Below are 25,354 nucleotides of genomic sequence, written 5' to 3' on the forward strand. Positions count from 1 at the left end.
TCCTCCCTTTTCCTCTCCTCTTCCTCCTGCTCCAGCTCTTTAATGCTCTCCTCCAGCACATTGGGCCAAAAGTCACCCTCAAAATAAGGCAGTTCCTTGGCACTGGTTAGACGATCCTCAGTCGCCTGCTTGAAGATGTCCTGTTCAGATAAACCCACAGGGAAGTTAGGGTTACGTCATCAAACACAGACAGGAAAGGAAGTGGGTTCTGGCGGCGGACCTTGTAGTCGTGAACGATCCGCTCTGCCACAGCTTTGTCCAACATCTTCTTGTACCACTCCTGAAGGCGTTTGGGTTTCGGGATCTTCTGGTCCATCGGGTGGCAGTGGAAGATGTAGTCGTCCCCCTCGCTCGGCGGGCAGGCCCAGATGTGACCAGTGGTGTAACTGTGGGGCAGAAGGAGGAGAAGGAACGGCTCAAAGACTGTGGAAGACCAACGGAAGTGTGCATTTTCACCACCAAAGCTCTCACCCCAGCTTCTTCACATACTCCAGGTAGCCGATGAGGATTTCGTGGTAAACGGCCGTTCTGAGACTGCGGGGTCGGAAGAAGTGAACGCTGTCCAGGTAGGAAATGTAAACTCGCCTGAGCGGAGAAAAGAAACAGATTTGTGAAAAAACAAAACCAAAAGAAGAAGGGAAAAAAAAAAAAGAGTTCACTGAAGTATGAAGTGCAGGATATGAACCTCTGGTTGGGTTGGGGGCAGTCAGACCCATACTCCTGAACATGCATCCCAAAGAAGCAAACGTCTGCTCCGTCAATGTCCTCAAACGCAAAAAGGGCTTTTGTTCTGTACGGGAACGACTCAGACATCTCGCCACTGTCCACGAACCTGGAGGGAAACCAGAGGTGCTCTTCAAAACTGTAGCTGATATTCTTCATGATTGACCAGACCAGGGCTCCACGATATGAGGAAAACTCACAATTTGTGATATCAGTGATCAATATTGCAACAAAACAACTAAATACATCATTTCCATTTCACTGCGGCAGTTTAGTTTAAGTTAATGACCCTCCAAATGACCCTCGTCTACAGAGGAGGAAATAGTCTAACATCAAAGGGCTCCATCTGATTGGTCAAAAGCATACAGGAATTTATTTAATTCGTCAAATATTTCCAGTTGCCATTTGTTGAAGCACATTTAAAGTACCGTAAATTCCGGACTACAAAGGGCACCCGATTACAAGCCGCACCCACCCATTTTCACGTGTATAATTACTTTTATACATACACAAGCCGCACATGTGTTAGGCGACGTACAGATCACGTCCTGAATCCCAGAGTGAGTGCAATTCATTAGCACACCGTGGGTGGAGTTAGCTTTGACTCAGGCTCATGTATTTGAATATGTCAACATCTGTCAAACAGCACGCACCTCTATTCTGTTCACAAGTTCCTCGGTTATGGTGTTTTTATTTCATTTTTTTTTACTTATTGACAATCTAGGTATCATACATAAAATTACAAACAGTAACCATATAAATCAACATTACATCCCTCAGTTATGATGAGGAAATTTACATCCGCGATTCCCCATTTCCCATGAGTCTTAGGGGCTAAAGGCAGGGCCAACGCCCGGCTCGCCATTCTGTTGTACGTGTTTAAGAATGAGCAAGTATCAGCAGTGCATGGAGGGGTGAACGGGAAAAGCTCTCCTTCCGCTTGTGTCGCGGCAGCGTTATGGGAGTAACAGGGCTGGTTGAAAAAATACACCAGTAAAATAAAGCAGCGACGACTGAAAAGCGCGCGCCTCAGTGCGGCGCGTGCGTCAGAAGTCAGAAGCCTCTGCGCTCCGCGCTCGCTCCGCGCTCGCCCCGCGCTCGCCCTCCTTGTCTCCCCTTCCTATCTACTCCGACACCTCTGGCCAGGGCGGCTTCAAGGAGGAGCACTTCGTCCCCATTGCGCCGGGGGAAGGAGCAAATCGTGTCTGTGCCAAGCAATCGAACTTAATACTGTACGTTTTGTGTATGAGGGGCGGATGCGTTGTTACGTGTGGGAGCCTTCAGACTGCCATCGGCCCCACTGCTCTATAAGAGCAGCAGGAGAACATGTCTCCAGCTCACACGGAGGCTGTGAGCTTTTCAAAGCAAAATTCCGCTCAGTCCTTAAAAACCGTAAAAATGATCACGTCGATTTGTGTTTCCAGTCTTGTCCCGACAAAATAAAGGCTGATGTTATTCCCACATATTTACGTGCAGCCAGCCGAGTCACTATGACTCATAGGTAAATTCACTCCTGAGCATGCGCTGTTCTCTCCGTCACGCAGCTGACCAGCCTTTCCAAACCCGTTGGTGATGGTGGATTTTTTTACGCTGCTTTTAACGATTGCTTTTAACTTGAAAGCTGCATCATACTGTAATGGCGATCACGTGCACGTTGGGTCTAATGGCACCAAAGGATTCTGGGATGCGGCCGGGCATGCGTGTTTCGTTGAACCATGACTGAAGTGTCTAAGACCTGAAGTCAAGTCCATGCTGTTTGGCTGCTAAGAGGTGTGTTGAAAAATAAATGCCTTGTGCTTGGTGTTAGATAGAGAATTCGAACCACTCACTGAGTCCTAAAGTACGTGCACGGCGGCCGCCAATTAAATCCATAAATTAGCCGCGTCACTGAATAAGCCGCAGGGCTGAGAGCACAGGAAAAAAGTAGTGGCTTATAGTCCGGAAATTACGGTAACCAATTATTGACGACTTTTGCTATATGTGTATTGCGCAGCTTTATATCGCAATAACGGTAAATTTACGATTTGTTATGCAGACGTAGACCAGCAGGGAATTCTTCTTTCGTACTGCGGCTTTGAGCAAAAATCGTGTTTTATACAAACTCGTTTGTTCTAAAACACCATCAGTCTACAACCACAACAGGAGGTTAGTTGACCTTTGTTTTTTTTTTGGAGGAGCCCAAAATCACCTGTGGTGCTAATTTAAACTCCTGTTAATATCATTTTATCTCCTCGATAGATCATAGGAAATGACCATATTAGGAATGTAGGCATCAAAATACCTCAGTTGCCAAGGAAACCAAAGAATTTACTTTTTTCGATTCTTCTAAAAATGACAGAGACCTGATCGTCCCCCCCAGATGACCAAAAAAGAACATGGTTGCTATGGAGATAAAACCAACAGAAGAGCTGCGGTTTTGAAACAAATGTTTAAATAGGTGCTCACCTCGACTTCATGCCTGGTTTGACCTCCACCACTTTGTCCGACACGTGCACCACCCGGATGAAGACCTCCCCGGACTCCGGGTGGGACTGGCGCTTCAGGAAGTCGTTGACCCTCGTCTCCAGGTAGCAGCCCAGCTTGGTCTGCGGGAGGCCTGTGGGGAAGGAAAACAAAGATAATCACCACCAATCTACAACATCTGCAGTAGCCGTTTGTTTCACACGGCAACCCCCCCGGTGAGGTGAAGTACACACTTATATGAGTGAACACACTCCATTCATATGTTTATCACATAAACAAGTTTCAAACAACCTAAACTGAGTTTGATGCTAGAGGAAAACAAATGCCGGCTTGTTATTTCAACCATTTAAGCAAATTCTTTTATTTTCAACCACTAAAACACAAAGTTCTGATAGTTCTGATAATCCTTACTGAAGAAATAGGAAAACAGAAAACGGCTTAATCCAGGTCTCATTAGAATAGGTGTTCAGGTTTGCATGAAACCTTGAGCCTGATGGTCCAGGAAGGTTGGTACTCACGTTTGGCTGAATACTTGTTCTCCTTTCTTGACTTGTTTGACTTCTTTAAACAGGCGTCGCACACAAAACTGAAACAAACCGAGCAGAGGTGGAGCAGTTCAGATGTTTTGCTCACGGTCCGTCAACAAAAACCGTCAGAAAACGAAGAAGCGAACTCACCCTGAAGGCCAGATGGTTTCGTTGTGCAAAACGCAGATCTGATGCATCCTGCGGCCGCAGTCCAGACATTCAACGAACCTGGACACAGCAGCGCTCAGTCCCAACACCAAACCACAATCATCTCATCAAAGTGCAGAAATGGAACTCACAGTTCAGGGTCCAGAGTGTCGTTCTTTTTCTTCTCAAACTGGTCCTTGTTAATCGATCTAGAACAATTTGGAAACAAATTAAAGCACAGATGAGTTTAAAGGAAAAAAATATTGAGAAAAAACAGAAGCAATAATTTCTTCCATGCAGAGCTGCTCAAAGATTTTCACTGGTAGTTCTGGTCCCTTTGAAAATTGTCCGTTACTATGGTAACAAAGGGCAGTGTGCATGTGGAAGCAGGTATTTCTAAATAATAAAGAAAATCCTGCAGCTCTGAGGGGAAGAAAAAAATACATATATTTGAGCAGACCACTAAAATACTCAGCCGTTAAAAATACGACTCTCCATTTAACCTGAAAGGCTTTTACTTTGTAAAATGTCTGTTATTCTGCGACAAACACGAGAGAAATGTCGAAATGTAAAACACCTAACGTTGTTTGGATTACTGTGACAAAAATGTGTTCAAACGGATGTGGACATGCAGCCCTCACAATCCGAGTTCCGTGGAGTTCTACCGATATAATTCTCCTTCAATTCATCACATCCATGAATCCATTTTCATTTTTCAGGGGAAGGAACTGCTTGAGATTTTTAACCACAAAAATTCATAATATCCTCATCTTTATTCAGTTTCTTTACTGAAAGTCCTCCTACAACTTTAGTTTATCTATTGTAAATGGCAGTTTTTAAACAAAATTAAAAGCCTTTTTTTCCTGCAGAGCGGCAGGAGTTCATTAGCAATTTAGGAGCAATGGGAGACTTCGGCCCCCCCCATTTCAGTTGCTGCGCCACCATAGAGAGCTTTTTCAAACAGCAATTTGAATAAAAAAACTGCTTAGACAAACACCAAACACCAAAAACTAAATTTTCTGCCAAATGGCATCAAACCGTAAATCAAAAGGATTTGGTGTTTGGGGACGGACACCCAGCTTTATTGTTCAGTAAATCTGGACACAGGGATCAGAATTTCAGAATCAAACAAACGGGACAACAACAAAAAAAAAGAGTAAAATACTATGAAAGAGTTTGACTTGTAGGTTTTTTTATCAGTATTTTTTGCTTTTGTATTTTTTTACATCCTCAGTGGCCGTCGACGTTTCAGTTTTCTAAATCTATGTAAATCTTCGATCGTGATCAGATCTTTGGTTTCATTCTGTAATCATGGTCTAAATGATGTTCTTATGTGTCTGAGGAGTTTTACAGCCGTGAAACATCCAGAATGACTGAAGAAATAAATATCAATCATTTTACAGATTTTGTCAGTTGTAAATTATTTTCATAAAGGTACTTCCATTGCATTCAATTTAGAAAGGATCCCAAAAATGTTCAAACAGACGGATGGATGAGGTTTGGCGTAACGTTGGATACTCACGCTTGTGGCTGCGTGGGGTCATCGCCCAGAGAGACGCTGTCCCCTTGGATCTCGTTGAAACACTTCTCACAGAAGTGGTACCTGTCAGCGACAAGCCCAAATGTCGGTGAGCTTCGCCGTTCCCCACAGCACAGTCAACCACAGACAGCGGAGGAGGGGGGGAGGAGGCAGTCACCACACAGTATGGGACAAGGCGGGGGGCCGCAAGCGGAGCAAGCAGGAAGGAGCAGTGCGGGACGGCGAGGAGTCGTCATCCCAACAGCCAGCGGGGGGTTTTTAGGGAGTGAGGGGATGAAGCGTTGGGAGGTGAGCGAACAAAAGCAACGTCGATGGAACAACGTGGAGGTCGGATGACAGACGAGGGGACAGGAAGGAGAAAAACAAGACGAACAGCCGACAGAGCAGAGAGCCGAGGCAAAGCACAGGTTAGCATTTGGACACGACAGGATGAGCAACAACATCGTCACAGCTAACAGCACAGAAAAGCTTTACGGAGGGAGCAAAACATGCAATACACCAAACACCTGAAGGAAATGCAAACTCGTTTTAACGTCAGTCCTTTAGCTTTTCAAAACTTGACATATCTGAGTCTGCTTTGAAGGTTTACATTAAGCCTTGGTCACATGCACTCATATGGGGGGGGGACCCATACGGGCGCTGCAGGTTTTTGGGTCCGTGGGATGCATGTTAAGGGGAGCACAGGTGCGTCTCACCTCAAAGGACAGCAAGAAAATGGAACGTACCATTGTCCTTTGTGTGATAAGTGTATGGTATGGTAAGCATTTGTAGGACTAATGGAAGTTAAACACACTGATGGTGGAGAGTCACTGACGGTGTCCTTACGCCACATGCTAGTCGTTATTAAGGCATAAAAGGTTTAATCGATCGGTCTTGACATTTCCTGTGGGCCGTCACCCCGCACAGGTTTGACTGTAAGGGTGGGTGAGACTAAAGTCTGGGTTGGTTCTGTATTGGTTTGGGTGCATTCTGTCTGAGCCGACCACACTGAAGGTATGCGGCGAGACCCCCTTCAATCATGGGGGGTGTCCATTATGACACCAGAAATGGCGGATCTACCTTCGGGGTTCACTTCCCTGTTGGGACCCTCAGAGGCTCCAGAGCGGGTTCATAAAGAATCAATCACCGTTCTTCTGGGGGAAACCTTCTTTTATAACAGTCCCCCTTCACGCTGTATATCAAACATGAACGCGCACCCCCAACACACTTCCGCTGCACGCACTCCCTCCTCTTTCTTACACACGCGCGCGGTTTCAGCACAGACACAACCTCATTCTACAACACATGTTTCAATGTGGGCACATGCGGCTTATGTATGTAAAAAATGGTTTATCCTTTAAAAATGTAACGGGTGCGGCTTGTAATCAGGTGCGCTCTCTAGTCCGGACATTACGGTAAATGGTGTTTTCAAGCCCCCCCCACACACTACCCTTCATTACCTAATGACCCCCCCATACCTGTTCTGGTAGCTGAAGTAAACGCCGTCTCTGGGAATAGTGCAGAGCTGCTTTCCGTAGCAGCACAACGTCTGAGGAGAAAACTCCAGCTGCCGAAAACAACGGGGAGACATTAACATCACCGTCTTCACCCGAGAGGACAACATTAGCCGGAACCGGACGTTTACTCCGCCTCACCTTCCTCCCACAGCAGTAGCTGAGGCTCTGCATCACAGGGTCAATCTCCTGCTCGAAAACCTCGGCCAGCTTGGAGCAGTACTTGTAGACTCTTGACGTTTTCCGATTGTACAGCCAGGCGTTGTTGAACATCAGCCAGATGTCATCGACGTACTGCCAGGGATCCTGGTACTGACCTGAGAACCCAACCCAGATGAGAGGATGTGAGAAAGGAAGTCCTTTAATATAAAGATGTATTACAAAAGATGACTTTATTTCTGCATATTAATATGAAGGTATACTTGTGAAAAGTATTTTATACACAAGTGTTTAGTGAAGTCTGCTTTACTCACACACCATCATATACAAACATGTGTGTAGTTTTGTGCAACAGTTGAATACTAACCCGTGTCAAGTTTTCTCTTGATGGTTGAAAGGTCCATCGGGTTCTTCACAATGTCAAAATAGTCCTGAAACATCACAGCGCGAATTAGAAATACTTTCATATTTAGAACAACAGAAGCAACAAAACTGATGCACTCCTGCATGATCATGTTTAGACGGCTTTGTTTTCAAAAGGACGCCATCCACCAACAGTTATGTATTTATTTAAAAACGATTAAGGGCAATTGCTTTTTACAAAAGGTGATGAATGGCACTGCTAATGCTCGGTGTGTTGACAGACTTTGAAATTTTACATGTGTAGTTCATGAATTTCAGTTTCACCCCATAAAAGATCAAAAGTTTAAGGTCCCAGGTAAGCTAAATGCTAGCAGGAGCTATAGTGTTCCTGATCCCTGCACGAAATCATTTTTACCAACATGGGTTTTACTGTGGGGCTTTGCAGTTCCAGTGACTTTGCGGCTGGTTGTTATTATTATCATTTAAAATGACAAAAATAAAAAATAAAACTCGACTAGTCGTTGACAGCCCGACACGCCACTGCCAAAACCGAGGTCCTTGATTGGTCAAAGCTCAGCTGTGTGTCGTAAGTTCATCTGGCTGAACTTTGCACAGACTTCTCATCAAAAGTGGCCGCTTGAACGTGAACGGTGTGTTTGCAGCATCAGAATCTGAGGTCGGAGGTGAACTCACGGGTATGCAGAGCAGCTGAGGGTCTACCGGCATCCTGAAGGGCAGAGACTCCGGGTCTTGTCTGTACAGCGACTCTAACGTGGGCATCAGTGACTGACGAAGCTCTTCTGGCTTGAAGACTTAAAAAAATGACAAAGGAAGAGATAATGATGAGATTTGGGGACAGTTGCTGCACAGTTTGACATAATCATCTTGTGAAATGTTGGACTCACTCTTCTTTTTTGCTGGGGTTTGTGGAGTAACTCCATCAGATGACTCCTCCTCCTCCTTCACCTCCACCTTAACGGCCGGCTTCCTGTCCTCCATCTTTACTGCTGATGTTGCGGATGCATCAGGCGGTGCTCCTTTTCCTCCCTCCCCAGAACAATCCTCCTTCTTAAACTCTGACTTTATTGGTTTCTCCTCCGTCTTGTGGTTACTGAGTTTTCCTCCTTTGGAGCAGCTGCCGACGTCGCTCTCCTCATCTTCGTCTTGATGCTTGACCTCCATCTTGGGCTCCAGGTTGGTGGTTGAGGTATCCGACTGTGGCTGCTGGGATGAGGTGTCCAGACTGCTGACAGACGCAGGAGTCAGCGCCTGGTTCTCTGCTGAAAACGAGCCTTTCTGGGACAACTGGGAACACATTTATTGAGAAAGCTTTCATTAGAACGTCCAAAAATCAACTGTTAAACCACTGAATGCACAGCGCCAAGTGTTGGACCCTGACCGGAGTGCGTGGAAGCTGTCCACCATGAGGTGTTGAGCTGGAGGCCAATCCCGGATGAGAGGGCGTGGTTGAACCAGCCGGACCCATGTGCTGCTGCTGCTGGAGGGGCTTGTTGGAACCGGGACCCTGGCCAAGTTGATTCTGTGGTAGAGATAAGGGTGGCGCCAGCTGCGGCGCTCCAGGGGTGTGTGGCTGGGGCGTCTGTGATCCAGCCAGCCTTGGAGGTGTTTGGTGGGGGGTGGGGGAACGGCTGTGTGCAGGAGAGGGGGAGCTGACGCGCATGGCCCCCAAATGAGGGATGGAGTTGGGCTGCTGGTTAGCGTTAGATGAAGTCACTGATGAAGCAGAGGCGTTGGGACCTCCACCGCCCACACTGTGGGGACCCATAGGTCCCACCCCCGAAACCCCACCGGGACCACCGACTGAACCAGGCTGTGGTAGAGGACTGGGGACTGACAGGGAAGGAGGAGTTCCCATGGATGGCTGAGGAGGCACAGGATGGGTGTCAGCAACAGGAATGCAGAGACGAAGCACAAAGAGATATAAAATATAAACTTTGAACCACTTGATCTTAATCCCACGACGCTAAAAAGCTTTTATGGTGATCAATACTGAGTGTGCCGGCATCACATATCTCTGAAGGTGAAACTCTTCAGCCTATTTTTATCCCTTAAAATCAGATAAATGCTATTAAAAAAGCAGAAAGGTATTCTGAACACAGTCCTTCAGCATCATCTGTTTGGAAACTCCACCCTGGTGGTTAAATGCTATAAAGCATCTGTTGTTTTACCGTTTTTCTTTCTTTATTATAGTATCTACCACCTTTGTTGGGCAATTTTTCTACAATTTTTCAGTTATTTTAACCATTCAACAATTAAAATGTTGAGCTCTTTCAGCTTTTGACTTTTAGACCTTAAAATCCTTTTCAAGATGTTCCAGGATTATACGGATTATGTATCTGTATCTGGTTGGTGGCGTCATGGCATGACACGTACGCTGCGGTGCACAACTTTGCTGGTTGAAGCTGGCATTTTTCACAAACATATATTTTGTTATTGTGCTGCGTTCACTTCATTTACGGTCAATTTCTAGTGGATTACTTCTTTATTTTTTCCGGCAATTATTACCCTTTAGGTTCTTCTCCTCCATCTCCATTTTTTCGGCCGTTTCATCTATATTTTCACTTATTAGAAAATGCTCTTACCTGCGCCATGCCTCCTGGTCCTCCAGGTGGAGCCATGCCAGGTTGCCCAGCTCCAACACCAGGACCCGAGCCGGGAAACTGCCCCTGGGTCAGGTACTGGTTCTGCATTTGGTTGATGTTGGGCTGACCCACTCGTGGACCAACAATTCCCATCTACAGGTACATTTTCAGCAATGTTCATAACTTTTCTGAGACGTCTTTATCAAGAACACCTAAAACAAATGTTGCATTATGGGTAAATCTGTGTATTTGTACTGACCTGGTTGCCAGGTGCTCCCATGGGTAGAGGAGGTGTGGACCTTTGGCTCAAGGGCTGCATTCCCATCTGGTTGAACTGATTCATACCTTTCATAAAAAGAGTCACATTTAAGTTTTTATTTGTAAACAAACAAAAACAATCATGCATCCCTGCAGATCATTTACCTGGGCCCTGCAGTCGGTTCACCATCTGACCTGGACCAGGCGGTCTCACCATTGATGGGTCAGGCAGAGGACCATCTGGGAAAAATAAACGATTCAGCCTCTTTTCAAACATGTAACGTCGCACTGTAACATTAGGTAATCCTGCATTCATTCTTCTACTTCATTGCGACAAAACAAATACAAAAGCCGAATCTTTTTTGTGAAAATGAAAGGGGAGCAGAAAGAAAGAAAAATCTATTCTTTTTGCCTTTTTTACTTAATAAATACAGCCACACTTACAAATAACAAAAAACACCAACAAACACCAAAAACCTTAGTTTAGACACAATCAAGTACAAAACAAAAAAGATAAACAATTCTTCCAATTCATATTTATTAATATTACATCTATAGAATTGTTTATCATACATTTACAGATTTAATGACATTTAGACATTTTATGCATTTAAACATCTTTATCTCTTGAGTCCTAATGAAGGTTTCTTAAAAATCCTTTTAAATTGTAATTAGTTTGGGTTAAATTGATTATATGAGGTTCACATTACTAATGCACTTCATATATTAATTTTAAAACTATATTTTACTAAATCGGTGAATTTTAATATCTTTAATTTTAAAAATTAAGGTTACTTACAGCTTTTTTGTAACAAAATTGAATTTTTTTGGGTCCAATTTCAATACATTAGGTCAGAAATGGATCAATAATAATAATAATAATAATTCCCCAAAACTTGATTTCCGTTACTATTTTGAAAGTGATACCATTCATTCCAAAAGAAATATTTATCTCTCTATTGCTAAATATCACAAAACAGGATTTTTCAGTTTAATGATCATTTATTTTTTATCAAACAACCATTTTTTTGTTGTCATCTCTTTCATTTATTTTTACATTTTCTACTGTACAGAAAAAAATAGTTTCATCTGCAAATATGATTCATTTTAGTCATTTAGATTCAAAAACTATAACAAATATTCTTTACCGGAAAATAGGATACATATTAATGATCTGTTCCAATGTAAAGACAGTTTTTGAATGACTGTAATCTTTTAAAGTCCAGAATTGCAGAATGTTACAACTACAACTGTGGAAAAGTTCCCAGATTTCAGCTCATTCAAATGTCACTCACTTGGAGGAAGACCACCTGGAGGTTGACCCATGCCAGCAGGTCCAATACCCAGAACCTGCTTTTGCATTCGGGTTCTTCTCTTCTCCTCCAACTCTTTCTGAATCTTGTAGATCTTCTCTGCCAGTAGGTGATAGTATTCAGCCTGCAGATGAAAAGACGCAAAAACAATCTTAAACTACGAATGGGATCATTTGGAAAGATTTTAAGAGACAAGAAAACAGCAAAAAGGACGGATGGTCTGATTTTATTTCACGACTCAAACTTCCTCTGAAGTATTTTGTTACTTAAAACTTCCCAGAATAAAGGTTTCCAAAGAGCTTACTCTGCTGTTGGCTGACTCGTACATGTCTCCTTCAACCTTTCGGGCGTAGGCCACCAAGTTCTCCATTCGACGGTCCTTGAGTGCAGCGGGATCTGGAGTCGGGAAGATGGCCTGAACGCTGTGGATTTACAAGCAAAGAGAGCGAGAATGTGAGGAAAGACGGCGAGAGCTGCAGCTGTGTACAGCTGTGTGTCAGTTGTATAGATTTAAAGCAGACGGTTGTGGTTGTTCAATGAAAAAGCTGAATGTCCGTTAGGAGCATGAAGGAAATGCAGCGAGGTCCTTTGTGACGTACAGCTTGTGCACTAAGTGGTTTCGTAGGTCCTGGGTGATGTCCTCGTGCCAGCCTTTCCTGATGCCTGTGGCAGAGGGAGGGGCTGCAGTTGGCATCGAACCGACCCCCCCGGCGTCATTCATCAGACTAAAACACAATAAGAGTCTTTCGTGACTTCGGAAGAGCAGAAATGTGCAGGAAAATGAGACGTCGACGGTAAACGAGCTCGTCTTTACCTTTGGCTGTTCACATTGAGATGCATTATAGTGTCCTGCAGGAGAGCTGCCTGACTCTGAGGGGGGGTGCCCACACCTCCGTTGACCCCCATAGGATTTGCACCTACCCACAAAATCAGTGTGTCATTACACTTCCATGCAGTGCAACAAAGTGACTCTAGAAACAATGCAAAAAAGAAAAAGGATCCCAAAATAGCCTCCGTTTCTGTCATTACCTATTGGATTCAGAGGCCTCATGCCGGCCGGTCCCTGGTTGGGCTGGCTACTCTGAGTCTGGATCTGGTTCCCTTGATAGGTGAGGCCCAGTGCAGCATAAGCTCTTTCTATAGAGCTGGGGTCTATCTGGCTGGTAGGGTTGAGGTTGGGAGTGCTTGGCTGGGCGCCGGGCACCGCACCAAGAGAGCTTCCCAGTCCTGCGCCGGCTGCCCCAAGAAGAGCTGAAGACGGAGGCAGAAAGGCTGGTTAATTCATCTGACATGGAGCAGAATAAACCAGCTTTATTACATTTCACATAAACACAAATATTGATTTTCAGAACTTTATCTTCCTGTGATGCAGATTTGATTCAGTTAAATCACACTAAGTAATGAAAATGTAAAGAAGCCTTTAGTTAAGTAGAGCTTCTAAACCCTTTGAATCTATGGGACTTGTGTTAAATGGAAGTGTAAGCGAATGGTTTTGGTCGGATACAGACACTCACACTGCGGGTTCCTCTTGTCCCCGGCGTTCTTCAGCGGCAGGCAGACGGGGCAGTCGTGTCTGGTGCAGTTCTTCCAATGGGAGATGATTTGTCTTGAAGAAGCACAGTGTGCCACTGTGGGTCAAACAAAAAAAAAAATTAAATCATTAAAGGACGGCATCATGGCGCCATTACATTATAGCAAAAGCTGGTAAACTAAGGCTATAGAAACATTTATATTTAAAAAATGCCTCTTTTTTCAGGTTTTCTCCATTTTTGAGGCAACATTTAAGATTTGAAATAAAAGTCTATTTGACCCCAGAGTAGTGATTATTACTGTCATGGTTTTTGTTCTGTTCTTAAGCGCAGCCTACAGCACTATCTATCTGTCCTAAAAAACAATTACAGAATGAGGAACATGACGGTGCTGTGAGTTTTGGGGTCATTCAGGCCCGTGGAGGGTCATAGAGGGGAGCGGTGTGTCTCGCACTTCCCTTTAAGCTCATACAGCCATGAAAATGGAACGTACCATTGTCGTGCGTGTGAACTATTCAATAATATAATGAAATTTAGGTGCACTGATAACACACAGGTGATGCTGTCGAATGCTGTCCTTACCCCACATTTTAATCGTTAGTGAGGTGCGGGTACTGTGCATGCATACTGTGCATGCTGCATGCATACTGTGCATGCTGCATGCATACTGTGCATGCTGCATGCATACTGTGCATGCTGCATGCATACTGTGCATGCTGCATGCATACTGTGCATGCTGCATGCCCGCAGGAAAAAAAGCCTGCAAGAACATTTCTGCTCCACAGGTTCACTGGATGGTTTACAACCTTGATATTTCATGCAGGCCAGCTGTGTGCTGCACACAGTATTGCCCATTTTTTCCCTTGCAGACAGACCGTATCCACCCATAAGGGCAGCTGGGACCACGGTTTTAGAGTTTCGGTGGTTTAAATTCAAATAGTACATCTCCTTTATCATACCAAATCAAAAATTTAAAAAATGTGTGTACTTTATTCTTTAATTATACTCATAAACCACATTTTTGAATTCACTGGTCTCTCAGATCTCATGTCAAGAAATGCAATTTGTCCAGAAGGTATGAAAGCACAAATATCAACAAAAGTATCTCATCTCCTAAACCACATTGAATTGTATAGATTTGTAAACGAACCTCTATAAATGTAACAAATATGGGAATTTTGTAGATTTAGTTCTGAAACGTTTAGCTGTCTTACCCTGACAGGACTTGCCGGCCTGGCAGTGTGTCATGTGGTTCAGGACATTCTTCATGGTGCGGCAGTGGGGCAGGTTGCACTGCCGGACCTCTCCGTTGGCCTGCTCCCGCCGCTGGCACTTGTGTGCGTGCAGCAGGAGCACCAGCTGCTGCTGGATAAGTTTGCGCTTTTCAGGATCAGCTGTTGGTGGCGCTCCCGCTGCCGCGGATGCAGCAGAGGCTTGAGCACCGGGCCCCACCAGACCTGCCGGGGCGCCGGGTCCCATCCCTTGGGCTCCTCCTACAGCCCCTGAAGGCCCTCCTGGAAGGACCACACCAGTCTGGGGAGCCTGGATGCCCTTAGAAAAGGAGAAGAACGAGAAGCAAATAAACACGGAGATGAGACAAAAGATGAAAAAAATAATAATGCTAATAGTAGGTGCATTATGTTGAATGGACAAGCATGCAGCATCAGCAGGAGTGTAATGCATGGAGGTATTTTCACTGTCAGGCTCTCACCATGGCTCCCATTCCCTGCATGGGCTGGCTCTTCTTGTCCACATTAAACTGAGCTAGGCTGTTGGCCATAGGACCCTTGTTCTGGAGTTGAGGGCCCAGCCCCGCAGCTCCCAGAGCTTGATTGCTCTGACCCCCATACGGACCCCCAAAAGGGCCACCTGGATTACCCATCATCCCCATCTAGCAGAAGACAATGTCAAAAGAAAAGAGACAAGATAGTAAAAACAACGAACAAATGTCAAAACAAGCCTGTAAAGATATTTAAAATGTAGGGGAAAGCATGCCGTTCCAAAAGCTGCTTTTTTGGGAGCGGATCACCGGAAACAAGCTCAAATTAGGAGAGAGAAATAAAAGCATGGAGCAGAAAAAGAGAAGTCTCGCTGGTCCTCCAACTATCACCCAAGCCTTCAACGTTTTTTCAGATTCTCTCAGTTCTCACCTCATCTATTTTATTTCTATGCTTCACTTCCACTCTTTGGTCAGCAGAACGTCCACATGTTTTCAAACTGGAGTGAACTACAGACCAATATAGACCAAAGCTCCCATTCAAACCACAGACATTAGGTTATTAGAGTTACGGTGAGCTTTAACACTTCCCAAAGGAAGCCAAGGAAACAAATGGACGCATATCAAATGTGAACATGTCAGAGTGAGAATTCCCCAAAATGGAGGACAAATGCAGTCCCTTATAAAAGTATTCAACTCGTTGGATGTTCGTCCCTTTTGTTGCCTTCATAAGTCACTCATGCTCAACAATATTTGTTTTTCCTCACACAAAAATTTTCTGGGGGAAAAAAAAAAACCCTTGACCAAAAAACCATTTTGTAGAATTCTGTTTTCACATTGACATCGAAGCTTTGTTTTCTAGTAATTTTGTGTGTGAGCAAAGACTAATTTTATTGACCAGGAGTGATTTATGAAAGCAACAAGGGGGTGAATATGTTTGCATGTCATTGGCATAACACAAAAACAGACATTTAGACAGACATGAACATTTTAAAACTTTTCTCTCTTGCTTAAATTCTCAAAGTACAAACCTTGGTAGAAAAATAAGTCACGTATTATAGAAAGAAAACAAAAGGTCCGTTTGGGAACAAAGACTTAGCTGATGCATTTTGTCCAAGAGACATGGCACGGACGGTTGACTGGCAAGGAACATAGATCACAAATGATGTTGTTGGAAACCCTTTGGAGTTTTTATAGCCACTGTCTTAAAAGTGAAATCACTGAGGTTTAAGGAAATACCAGTGTTGTGTCCGAATTCACTCACTGCTCCCTAAGACTATGCGGCGCGGGATCCAGGATAGTCCATGGATTTGAATACAACCTCACACACATGCTGACTACTTGTCCATGAAGACTCTCATTCATCCAGGTTGATTCCATCATAAAAACTAAGTCCGGATGACAGCCCCTAAACCTACTACTATGACGCTGAATACTTCACAATTCAAATAAATGAATTAAATAAATGCCAAATATGATTTTGTCGAAGTAGTAACCTAATAAATGTAAAGATTTAATGAAGACTATTTATAAATCCACTGTCTTCTTAAGATGAAAACTTAGATGATCTATGAAAAATATATTGTATATATATTTTTAAATGCAATGCATTCTGGTCTATATTCATCAATGTAGCGAGGATCGATGCACACTGTTTTTTTGCAGAAATTTCTGAGAAATTTCCAGAGCACTGGATATTGGAATTGTAAATTTATACGAAAAACTATTGAGCATAGTCAATGAGTAGGACAAAACCTAATGGTGCGTTCCCACCAGAAGCAATTAGAACAGCATTATTGAGTCAATGTACAACAGAAAACAATGCAAATATGTTTTTTTATGGTTTATCTTTTAAAAGTTGTAAAAAATGAATTAAATTCTGTGAGTTATTTGACTGTTGGTATACATTTCCTACAAAACATTCAACTTTTCTTTTGCTCTCTTTCTTTTCTTCACTTTCCGTCGATTAAACCGAGGAGCTGCATGATGACATATTGCTATTATTCATGTCCATTGTGTAATTCACCTTCATCTATAGGAATTTGGACGTTTAAGTCCAGTTCGTTAATCTTGAAAAAAGTTATATGAAGTAGCAATCCCATTTAAGCTCTTTAAAATGAGCCATTTTTAAAGACAATGTTCCAAAATGAAGATTTTCTGAGTGTAAAGTAGGAAAACGGGTTCTGTAGATTATTTGATGATGACTTTTTCTGTCGGTTAATTTAATTTCACTGTATATTATAATATATAATAATGTGATAACATATTTTTCATGCTGTTTTATGAATGTTTTACCTAATTGAAAAAAAAAAGACAATAAGGTTTCTTTGCAAAGTTAATGAACTAATTTCAATAACTCTATTTTCCTTTACTAATAAACAAAACAAGTATTATTCCACTTCAACTGTATACAAATCATGATTGTTTAAAAAAAACAGTGACCAAAATCAACAATGTGGATAACACAAAAAGGGTCACTGGTCTGTTAAAGAACTGACGTAACTTGAGTTGAATTTGCTCATAATGCCCGAAGTCTCTTTTAATTTTTGATGGAAAAAAATAATTACAAACACGACAAATTGTTATTATCTAGATAGGTATGAGGGCCAAACTAGCATCAGACGGAGAGGAGAGCAGGGAAACAAAAATTAAGACCTAATGGAGGTCAAGGAGTAAGCTAATGTGAAGCAGTTTAGCCAGTCTGAACGGAGACGAGGAAAACTCTGTCACATCATCAGACAGCATGACACCCTTTGAATTCCCAGGAGCATAATGAAAAACCAGAAGCAGTGTGCTAAAACAGCAGCCTATAGAGAGCACCGCTGTTTCTGCATCTAATAAACATTTGGAGGCGTCTAACATGTTAAATCAAAGAAGGGAGACACATTTTCATTGGACTGGGTGTTTAAGTGTTTATGTGAGTTTTTGTTTTGGTGTAGCATTTTTCTCATGATGAAGGGGGTATATATAAAATTAAGATTAAAACAAAATTTTAAGGATTTCTTTACCAAATTTATTACTTTAGTATTAACAACTAAAATGCATTTTAAAAAGACTAAAATCTGACAGAATCCATTTAAGTTTAGGACAACCTGATGTAACAGTTCATTATTTCTGAGCACACAACACATCTTTGGGTGTTAAAAAAGCATTTTAGACAATAGTCTGCAAAATAAAAGTGTGCTGTATGTTAATTACTTAGCTGTTATAGTAATAAGATCAAATAAACAAAATTAAAAACTATGCTTTTAAATAATAGTCTTGTAAAGACGCGACTAAACCTCTAGAACTTTTTGTCTATAGTTTAAAGTTTTATTATGCTATTGTTTAGTAGAATACCTTTATTTGAAAATGCTACGACAAACCTCTTGAGACTTTAATCTTCCAGCCTTTACTCAGCCAACCTGAGTCAATGTCCGAGTAATCAATACATTCTTTGGATTAATACGATAATGCTGATCACAAACAGGAATCTGTGCTCCTTTGGATTTCACCGTTTTGTGTTAGAGTGAACTATTTTCAACAATAAAAGCACCGGACCAGCTGTAGCGTGCTGAACATCTGGATTAAATGAATTCCTACCTTGTTCATTGCTGCAGGTTGCTGGCCTCTCATTGCAGCCTGGCCCCCGGCTCCTTGTTGCTGAAGAGTCTCAGCCAACAGGTTGCTGCTGCCGGGCATCCCCTGATTACCAAAGCCCATCCTGGGAGAGCCGTTTATCACCTGGTTCCCCATCATGCCTTGCTGCTGCTGCACATTATTGGCTTTCTGCTGTGCTCCCATCATAGCCCTGTTCATGTTACTCATCATTCCGGCAGCTGCGTTCTGCTGCTGCTGCATCATGTTCGCCTGTTGCTGAGGGGAAAGGTGCTGCTGCCCTTGGCTCATCATCTGCTGAGGCGCTTGACCCGGAGATGCCTTCATGTTGGCCAAGTGTTGTCCCATGGCAGTGGGACCTCCTGGGCTGCCCATGGCTCCCTGATGCCCTTGTTGATTTGAGCTGGGAGCTCCGGATCGCAGGAGCTCAGACAGTTGTTTATGCTTGGCCACGGCGTCCTGGCCTCCGCCGGCCCCGACAGGACCGAGCCCGACGCCGATTCCGCCTGCCCCTCCATTGCCCCCGGCAGGACCCAAGCCTTGAGCTCCTCCTCCAAGGCTGGTGTGCAGCTGGTTGAGGTCCCCGCCATTGACCAGACCTGGTTCATGAGAGCTGATGAGCTCATCAGGGAGGTCATGCTCCAAGTCGAACAACGAACCAAAATCTGAAACAGAAAGATGTTAAGAAAATTGGATTTTTAAAAAAATGTACCCCTTTAACACTGGAGATGTTGTCGCGACCTCGAAATACACTCTTTGATGTACTGTAACTCTTCAATCACTCACTTAATCAACGTAAATCAGCAGATTCTGACACAGACAAAGCCAGTCTGCTTATCACCTTTGTGATTTTCTCCACATCAGGATCAGCTGATTTACGTGATTGCGCAAACACTTCACCGCTGTAAAGTGTTGCATACGAGCGCAAGACCGCTTTCCTCTCCTTCCGATCCTGCTGGAATTATGTTTATTGCAATAAACGGTAGAAGAGTTACGGTAATTCAAGGAATGTAAACACCGGAGCTAAAGGTTCGGTGTTAAAGGGGTTAAAAAAAAAAAGCTCCAGGACAACAAACCAACGTCGAGTTAAAATATATTAATCCTCCATTTTTCAACGTGATTAAGTGAAAATGCAAAAGCAGGTTTAGCATAAAAGCTGCTTAGAGGTGTATGACCAATCGTCCAAACAAAAGTGAATAACACAATAAATCAATCATAACTACAAAACTAGAGGTGATTTACAAAACGTGTGTGTAGGTGGATCTAGACATAAATGCAAACAAACACACCCCTGCGGCCTGCGCAGACTCCACGGCTACTAAAACGCAATCAACAGCATTTAGTTTATTGTGTAGAAATTGATGAAGAACGCCATTTTATGGATGCAACTACAAGGCAACCATGGCGGCAACATTACTGCACTTAAATGGTGATTCTAATTAGAAAAGGCAGATTCTTTTGGGTCTCCTTATGTAGAAATGTGTCAATTCTAGTTTCTATTCCATATTATCCAGATTAATGTTTTTTTTTGTTGTTTTAACAGAGATAATGCGTTTCTGAAATGTGGCAGAGGAGCGAACATGTTTGGCGTGTTTCAATCAGCAGAACACTTGTCACAAAACATTTGCTTTAAACAAATGTTTAAGTCGCTTTTAATGTAATGAAAGAGATGCACGCCCATGATGGACACACACAATGTCTTTGAATTGCACCCCCTCCGGTTTAAACAGGTTTTCTTTATTTTAATAAATGTATGTAAAGTTAAAAACTGATGCAAAGCAACTTTAACAAAACTGTTTTCTCAGAAGGATGTGTTTTATGTCCCTGTATTAACATTTAGGTACTGCAACTTAGGGATACATTGAAAATAGCTCAAATTCTATGTATAATTGTCCTTTGTTGACATACTAAAAGGTAAATAGAATTAACTAATTATCTTGGAGAACCATAAATTGCATCTTTGCTCGTTAATTTCCTTTCAACAAAACACACAAGGCAGACGGAGGAAAAAAGCAGGTGCGACGCTTTTAAATATTTGTTATCTTTGTTCTCTAATATCTGTTATCTTGATGAAAACGTGCTGCCAAAACAGAAATCCACACATTGCAAAAAGGGTTTTTGAGGAACAGAATTGACTGATCAAGAAGAGTGGAATTGTTCAACTTTGGTACATGTCGCTAAAACACGCTCCGGTTTTTCTCACACAGGCCTTCATCCCAGCAGCTTTTCATAACCATAAAACCAAACAGTGTGGAAAAACATGCCAACAGTTGATATTTTAAATCAACAATCACTCCAACCTTAAGGCCTAATTTTGGCCCTCCAAAAATGCCATCGTTACGAGCACCTCGCGTTATGTAGTCCGGACAAGATACACGCTGTGAAAGGCTTTAACTTGTATTTTTAAACACGTTCATTTGTAGATGAGTGACAATAATCATCACTGTGCGAGACACCAGAAACTATGTTCATATTAAATTTGACAAACACGGCGTTTTGAACTCGGCTGAGGTGGTTTTAGGTATGGGACCGTCGGTTCTTGAACCAGGTAGTCCCACGGCTAGGACGGCTACCTGCGGCTAAAATGGCTGTTAGCATGTGAGCTAGCTGGCTAGCCCGTCGTCACGTCCGACACACTGCTAGCATGCTAACCGTAGCGAGCTACGACAAAAACAGAGGCGTAATCCCGCGCCTTTCGGCCGTTCCGGGCAAATGAACGGCCGAAAACGTCAAAACCACCGAAAAGAACTATAACAAACCACGGCATCGGGGCAAAACTCACCGTTTCCATCGCTGGCGGAGACGGAAAGTGCCGGAGAGGAGAGTTTAGGCCTCTTGGCTGAAGGCGGGCCAGAGTCCAGAACGTTCTCGGCCATATTTTGTCGAAATAAAAATATATAAAGTATCCACAGTTGCAGACGTTTTTACGCTCCTAGATGACCATTCCTTTCCGTTTCCAATACTGCCACTTTTCCCCCTCCTCTTGGGGTACTAAGAGGGGGAAAGTCCCGTGTAGAAATAACTACTCTTTCCCTGGGTTCGCCTCTCGATTTCAGCCTCGGCGTATATCAACCCCCCTCCCCTCCCTCCCTCGTTGGATTTTTTGTTCTTTATAAATTTCTGCCAGCGGAGGAGGAGGAGGAGGAGGAGGGGGTCGGTAAAAAAAAGTAAAGATGGAGACAATCTTTGCCCCCCTCCCCAGTAAACTTAAAGTCCCTCTTCCGAGGTGAACGCCGCGTCCCCGGGCTTGGCCTCCATGGTCGCATCCGTCATTTCAGCCTCCTTTCCAGCGGAGTCGGGATGAAGATAATGTCGCGCGCGGTGGGCTCGTTCGCCTGCGGAGCGGCGGCGGTGGCGGCAGCGGGCGAGGATGCGGAGATGCACGCGGGGAGACCGGAGCGGAACGCACCGATGTGTGTCTGAGAGAGATCCGAGGAAACTTCTTCAGGGACACTTTGATGCACACACTGCACAGCGGGCTATAATACCAGAGGATTTAAAGAAAAACAATTTTTTTTGAAGTTTTCAATGAAAACAAAAAATAAAAGTGCAAAGACCTGAAGGGGTTTGTGTCACAAAAGTACATTTGATGTTTATAAAAAATGGCAATAATCCTTTAAATTTGATTCTGTTTTAGACCCACTCAAACGAAAATGGTGTTTTCATGTAAACATACATGAACATTTCTAATTAGACAATCATGTTCACCTCATATCTACATGCATCTCTATGATATATCTAACATGTATTATTGTATTATTATATGATTATATCTGGCACTTGCTGCCTGTTGCGCTTTTTATTACCCTTGTACCCATATATGTGTAATGATAATAAATACGATTGTTCGGATGATGTAAAACAAATATAAAGAAAATTAAGCTTAGATTGCGTTTTTTTTTACTATTTCTTTATTCAAATCTTATTGAATCGGGAGCAGATGTAAAAAAATTGGTTAAGTGGGCCACAAGCTCCCTGCTTTGCTCCATTCTGATGCATCCAATTGCAAATATCCCTTGTGCTGTCCTAGGCACTTAACATTGGGAGTGGGGTCATCTAGACCCACTAGACAGTGCACTAAACCTTTTTTCTTCAATGATTTGTGATCTTCACTGGTGTCCATGGCTTACATGAATTCGTTTTCACCTTTATCCACCTTTGTCATGGTAGGGAGAACACGTCAATGTAAGGGTGGGGTCATCTGGACCCCATAGGATAGCACAAGGGATAAATAGATCCGTCGTCTAAGCTGGAATCCGGATCGAAACTGTTCGGGTTGATAGATCTGATGTTGCTCACCATTTTTGTTGGGGTTGTGAGGGGCTGGAAGCTCCCAGGAGAGAGTGTAAACGAAAGGATGACGGCTAAAGTCCCACCCACGACTCACTGCAAGACTCTAATACACCACTGCCGCTCTGCAGAAACTATGTCCTAGAAAACAACACAGGCTTTTGGATTTCGGCTAAAAACGGCATAATTAAAAGACCACTGGAAACCTCTTGAAGATAAATGAAAAGAAAATTGGAGTGGGACTTTAAGGCCTTAAGAACAGGAGGAGATCCAAACTGCGACAGCTGCTTTTTGTCTTCTTGAACTGGAGACGGAACTGCAGTAGTCCAGATTGCAGGACAAGAATGAATCCAGTTGCATTAATCTGGCAAAAAGAAAAAAAGAAAAAACATCTTATTTAAAGAACTTAAAAGCTGATTTATTTATGGTTTCGATGTGAGGTCTGGAACTCTGGAGTTCAGGAATAAAACCCTGAGAAACTCCAAATCAGACCAATCAGCATCAACCTTCAAGTCTGTGATTGGATGGCAATTGTACATTTGTGATGCTCAACCTTGTGAAGGTTGAGGGAAGATCTAGAGTTCTTTTTATAACAGAAAACACCACAAAAAACAACAGGACTCGAAAACTGCATGACTCAGGTAAAGAAACCAGGACCAACAGGCTGAACTAAAGCAACACTCCGACATAGAGAGCAGAAACGGACACACTTAAATAGAGATAAATCAAATTAACCCACTGTTGTGCAGACAGCTGTGCGCCACTCATGGAAAGCCACGGGAGAGTGAATGTGCATTCGGTTTATTTGGATTCATGTCTTTGTTTATATTCAAAAAAGCTTGGTATAATATATTTGTATAGTTTATTTTTATTATCTATCTATCTATCTATCTATCTATCTATCTATCTATCTATCTATCTATCTATCTATCTATCTATCTATCTATCTATCTATCTATCTATCTATCTATCTATCTATCTATCTATCTATCTATCTATCTATCTATCTATCTATCTATCTATCTATCTATCCATCCATCCATCCATCCATCCATCCATCCATCCATCCATCCATCCATCCATCCATCCATCCATCCATCCATCCATCCATCCATCCATCCATCCATGTGTTTTTTATTTCAATGTCGCAAATAGAAAACAAGTTGTGTAATTTATCGATCAAAAAAAAATTTTTTTGCTATATTGTTGATCTTTTTCCTACCATCCCATATCCAAGGTTTCCCAGTGACATGGAATTATGGAGGAGATGGGAAGTTGCAATAAGAAGGCGGTTGGATTTTGCCCGAGTTCTCCAGAATCTGCAGTGAGCACTTCAGGCCATTGGATTTTGGCGCGGCAGATTGTCCGGCTAAGAGAGGGTGTAATCCCGTCTGTCTTCAACTTTCCATTGCCTCTCCAAGAGCCAAGTGTAGTTTCACTCAACAAAAACTAACATTTGTTATTATTATTTGTTCTTTCTGCATGTTTAGGAATTACTTATATGCAATGTGTTACCTACAGACCCCCAAGGGAACATCAAAGTAAAAAAACCAACACTTGTATTTTTGTCCCTTCAGGGGCTCTGTAGTTACAAGGGGGGGTTGGAGTGCCCAAAGTTTTTTCTCAAGTATGGGGAGCACTGCAATATTTTTTTACACAAAAATGTCCTGCAGTAAGATTTTTTAATTTTTTAAAAAGTATCTGATAAAAAAATACTAAGGTACTTAGTGGCATGATGTCAAATAATGTCATTAGACAGTCCAAAAAACAAAGCTTGATTATTCAATTCAATTCAATTCAATTCAATTTTATTTGTATAGCCCAAATTCACAACAACAGTCGTTCGATGGGCTTCGTATCGGTAATTGAAAAAGTTAAACATAAGATCAAAAGGATCATGAATACATTGAATTCAATATAAAAATACTAAAATGAACTAACAAAATGACTAAACTAAACTGGACATCCCTGCCCTTAGACCCCCCTTCGCGGTAAGGAAAAACTCCTAAAAAAATGGATTCCGGAAAAAACGAAGAAACCTCAGGGGTGCCCACATGAAGGAGGGATCCTCCCCCAGGATGGACAGGCAATTTACCAGAACTCATAGAGAAGAATTAACTTATCTAACTCTACAACTACATATTTAAAGTCCAGCAGACGAGCTTTATCCAGTGGGGGGACAGTTGGGGGCGCGAGTCGAGCCGGAGACAGGATCCACAGCCAGGTGTAGGAGCAGGAGCAGAGACGAGGTACTCGGTCAGGAACAGGAGCAGGGATGAGCCAACAGGAGTCTGGAAGCACTCCCACTCCCCAGGAGGGGAGCGGGAAAGAGGGACAATACATGAATCACTGCACCAAACAGAGGCATGTAGAACTAAATGATAAATTATGATCAAGAATAGAGGAGAGGAAGGGTAGAAGTAGATGAGGAAAGAGGACAGAACCCCGGAGCACCATAGTTACCCCAGGTTCAACTTCTAGCAGCCTTTAAAACAAAAAGTTACTGTTATTAAGTTTAATTTAAACACATTAACATTAAGTTAAATAATCTCTGAATACTAACTAGTCTGACAATAAGCCTGTCCAAAGAGGAATGTTTTCAGTCTAACTTTGAATGTAGAAACTGAGTCGG

General features: G+C 42.8%; 1 protein-coding gene across 1 annotated transcript in view; it reads right to left on the reverse strand.

Annotated features, from left to right (window-relative positions):
* The window catches only part of LOC101160197 (histone acetyltransferase p300), a 28,329-nt gene extending 6,302 nt beyond the window's left edge, over positions 1 to 22,027 (reverse strand). Inside the window, exons 1-28 of the mRNA XM_023949784.1 lie at positions 21,215 to 22,027; positions 18,418 to 19,097; positions 14,830 to 15,009; positions 14,333 to 14,669; positions 13,104 to 13,217; positions 12,619 to 12,840; positions 12,404 to 12,506; positions 12,189 to 12,314; positions 11,894 to 12,011; positions 11,572 to 11,713; positions 10,442 to 10,516; positions 10,278 to 10,363; positions 10,019 to 10,171; positions 8,815 to 9,297; positions 8,321 to 8,720; positions 8,109 to 8,227; positions 7,420 to 7,483; positions 7,035 to 7,210; positions 6,858 to 6,946; positions 5,383 to 5,463; positions 4,013 to 4,069; positions 3,864 to 3,941; positions 3,705 to 3,772; positions 3,169 to 3,319; positions 686 to 832; positions 472 to 585; positions 221 to 386; positions 1 to 140 (exon numbers count right to left, since the gene is read on the reverse strand). The exon at positions 1 to 140 is cut by the window's left edge and continues 28 nt beyond it. Of these exons, the coding sequence (XP_023805552.1) occupies positions 1 to 140; positions 221 to 386; positions 472 to 585; positions 686 to 832; positions 3,169 to 3,319; positions 3,705 to 3,772; positions 3,864 to 3,941; positions 4,013 to 4,069; positions 5,383 to 5,463; positions 6,858 to 6,946; positions 7,035 to 7,210; positions 7,420 to 7,483; positions 8,109 to 8,227; positions 8,321 to 8,720; positions 8,815 to 9,297; positions 10,019 to 10,171; positions 10,278 to 10,363; positions 10,442 to 10,516; positions 11,572 to 11,713; positions 11,894 to 12,011; positions 12,189 to 12,314; positions 12,404 to 12,506; positions 12,619 to 12,840; positions 13,104 to 13,217; positions 14,333 to 14,669; positions 14,830 to 15,009; positions 18,418 to 19,097; positions 21,215 to 21,308 (4,763 nt within the window). The 5' untranslated portion in view covers positions 21,309 to 22,027. The remainder of the gene's footprint in view (positions 141 to 220; positions 387 to 471; positions 586 to 685; positions 833 to 3,168; positions 3,320 to 3,704; positions 3,773 to 3,863; positions 3,942 to 4,012; positions 4,070 to 5,382; positions 5,464 to 6,857; positions 6,947 to 7,034; positions 7,211 to 7,419; positions 7,484 to 8,108; positions 8,228 to 8,320; positions 8,721 to 8,814; positions 9,298 to 10,018; positions 10,172 to 10,277; positions 10,364 to 10,441; positions 10,517 to 11,571; positions 11,714 to 11,893; positions 12,012 to 12,188; positions 12,315 to 12,403; positions 12,507 to 12,618; positions 12,841 to 13,103; positions 13,218 to 14,332; positions 14,670 to 14,829; positions 15,010 to 18,417; positions 19,098 to 21,214) is intronic.
* Between the last annotated feature and the right edge of the window lie 3,327 nt (positions 22,028 to 25,354).

The sequence above is a fragment of the Oryzias latipes genome, chromosome 19 (assembly GCF_002234675.1).
Source record: "Oryzias latipes chromosome 19, ASM223467v1".
NCBI lineage: Eukaryota > Metazoa > Chordata > Actinopteri > Beloniformes > Adrianichthyidae > Oryzias > Oryzias latipes.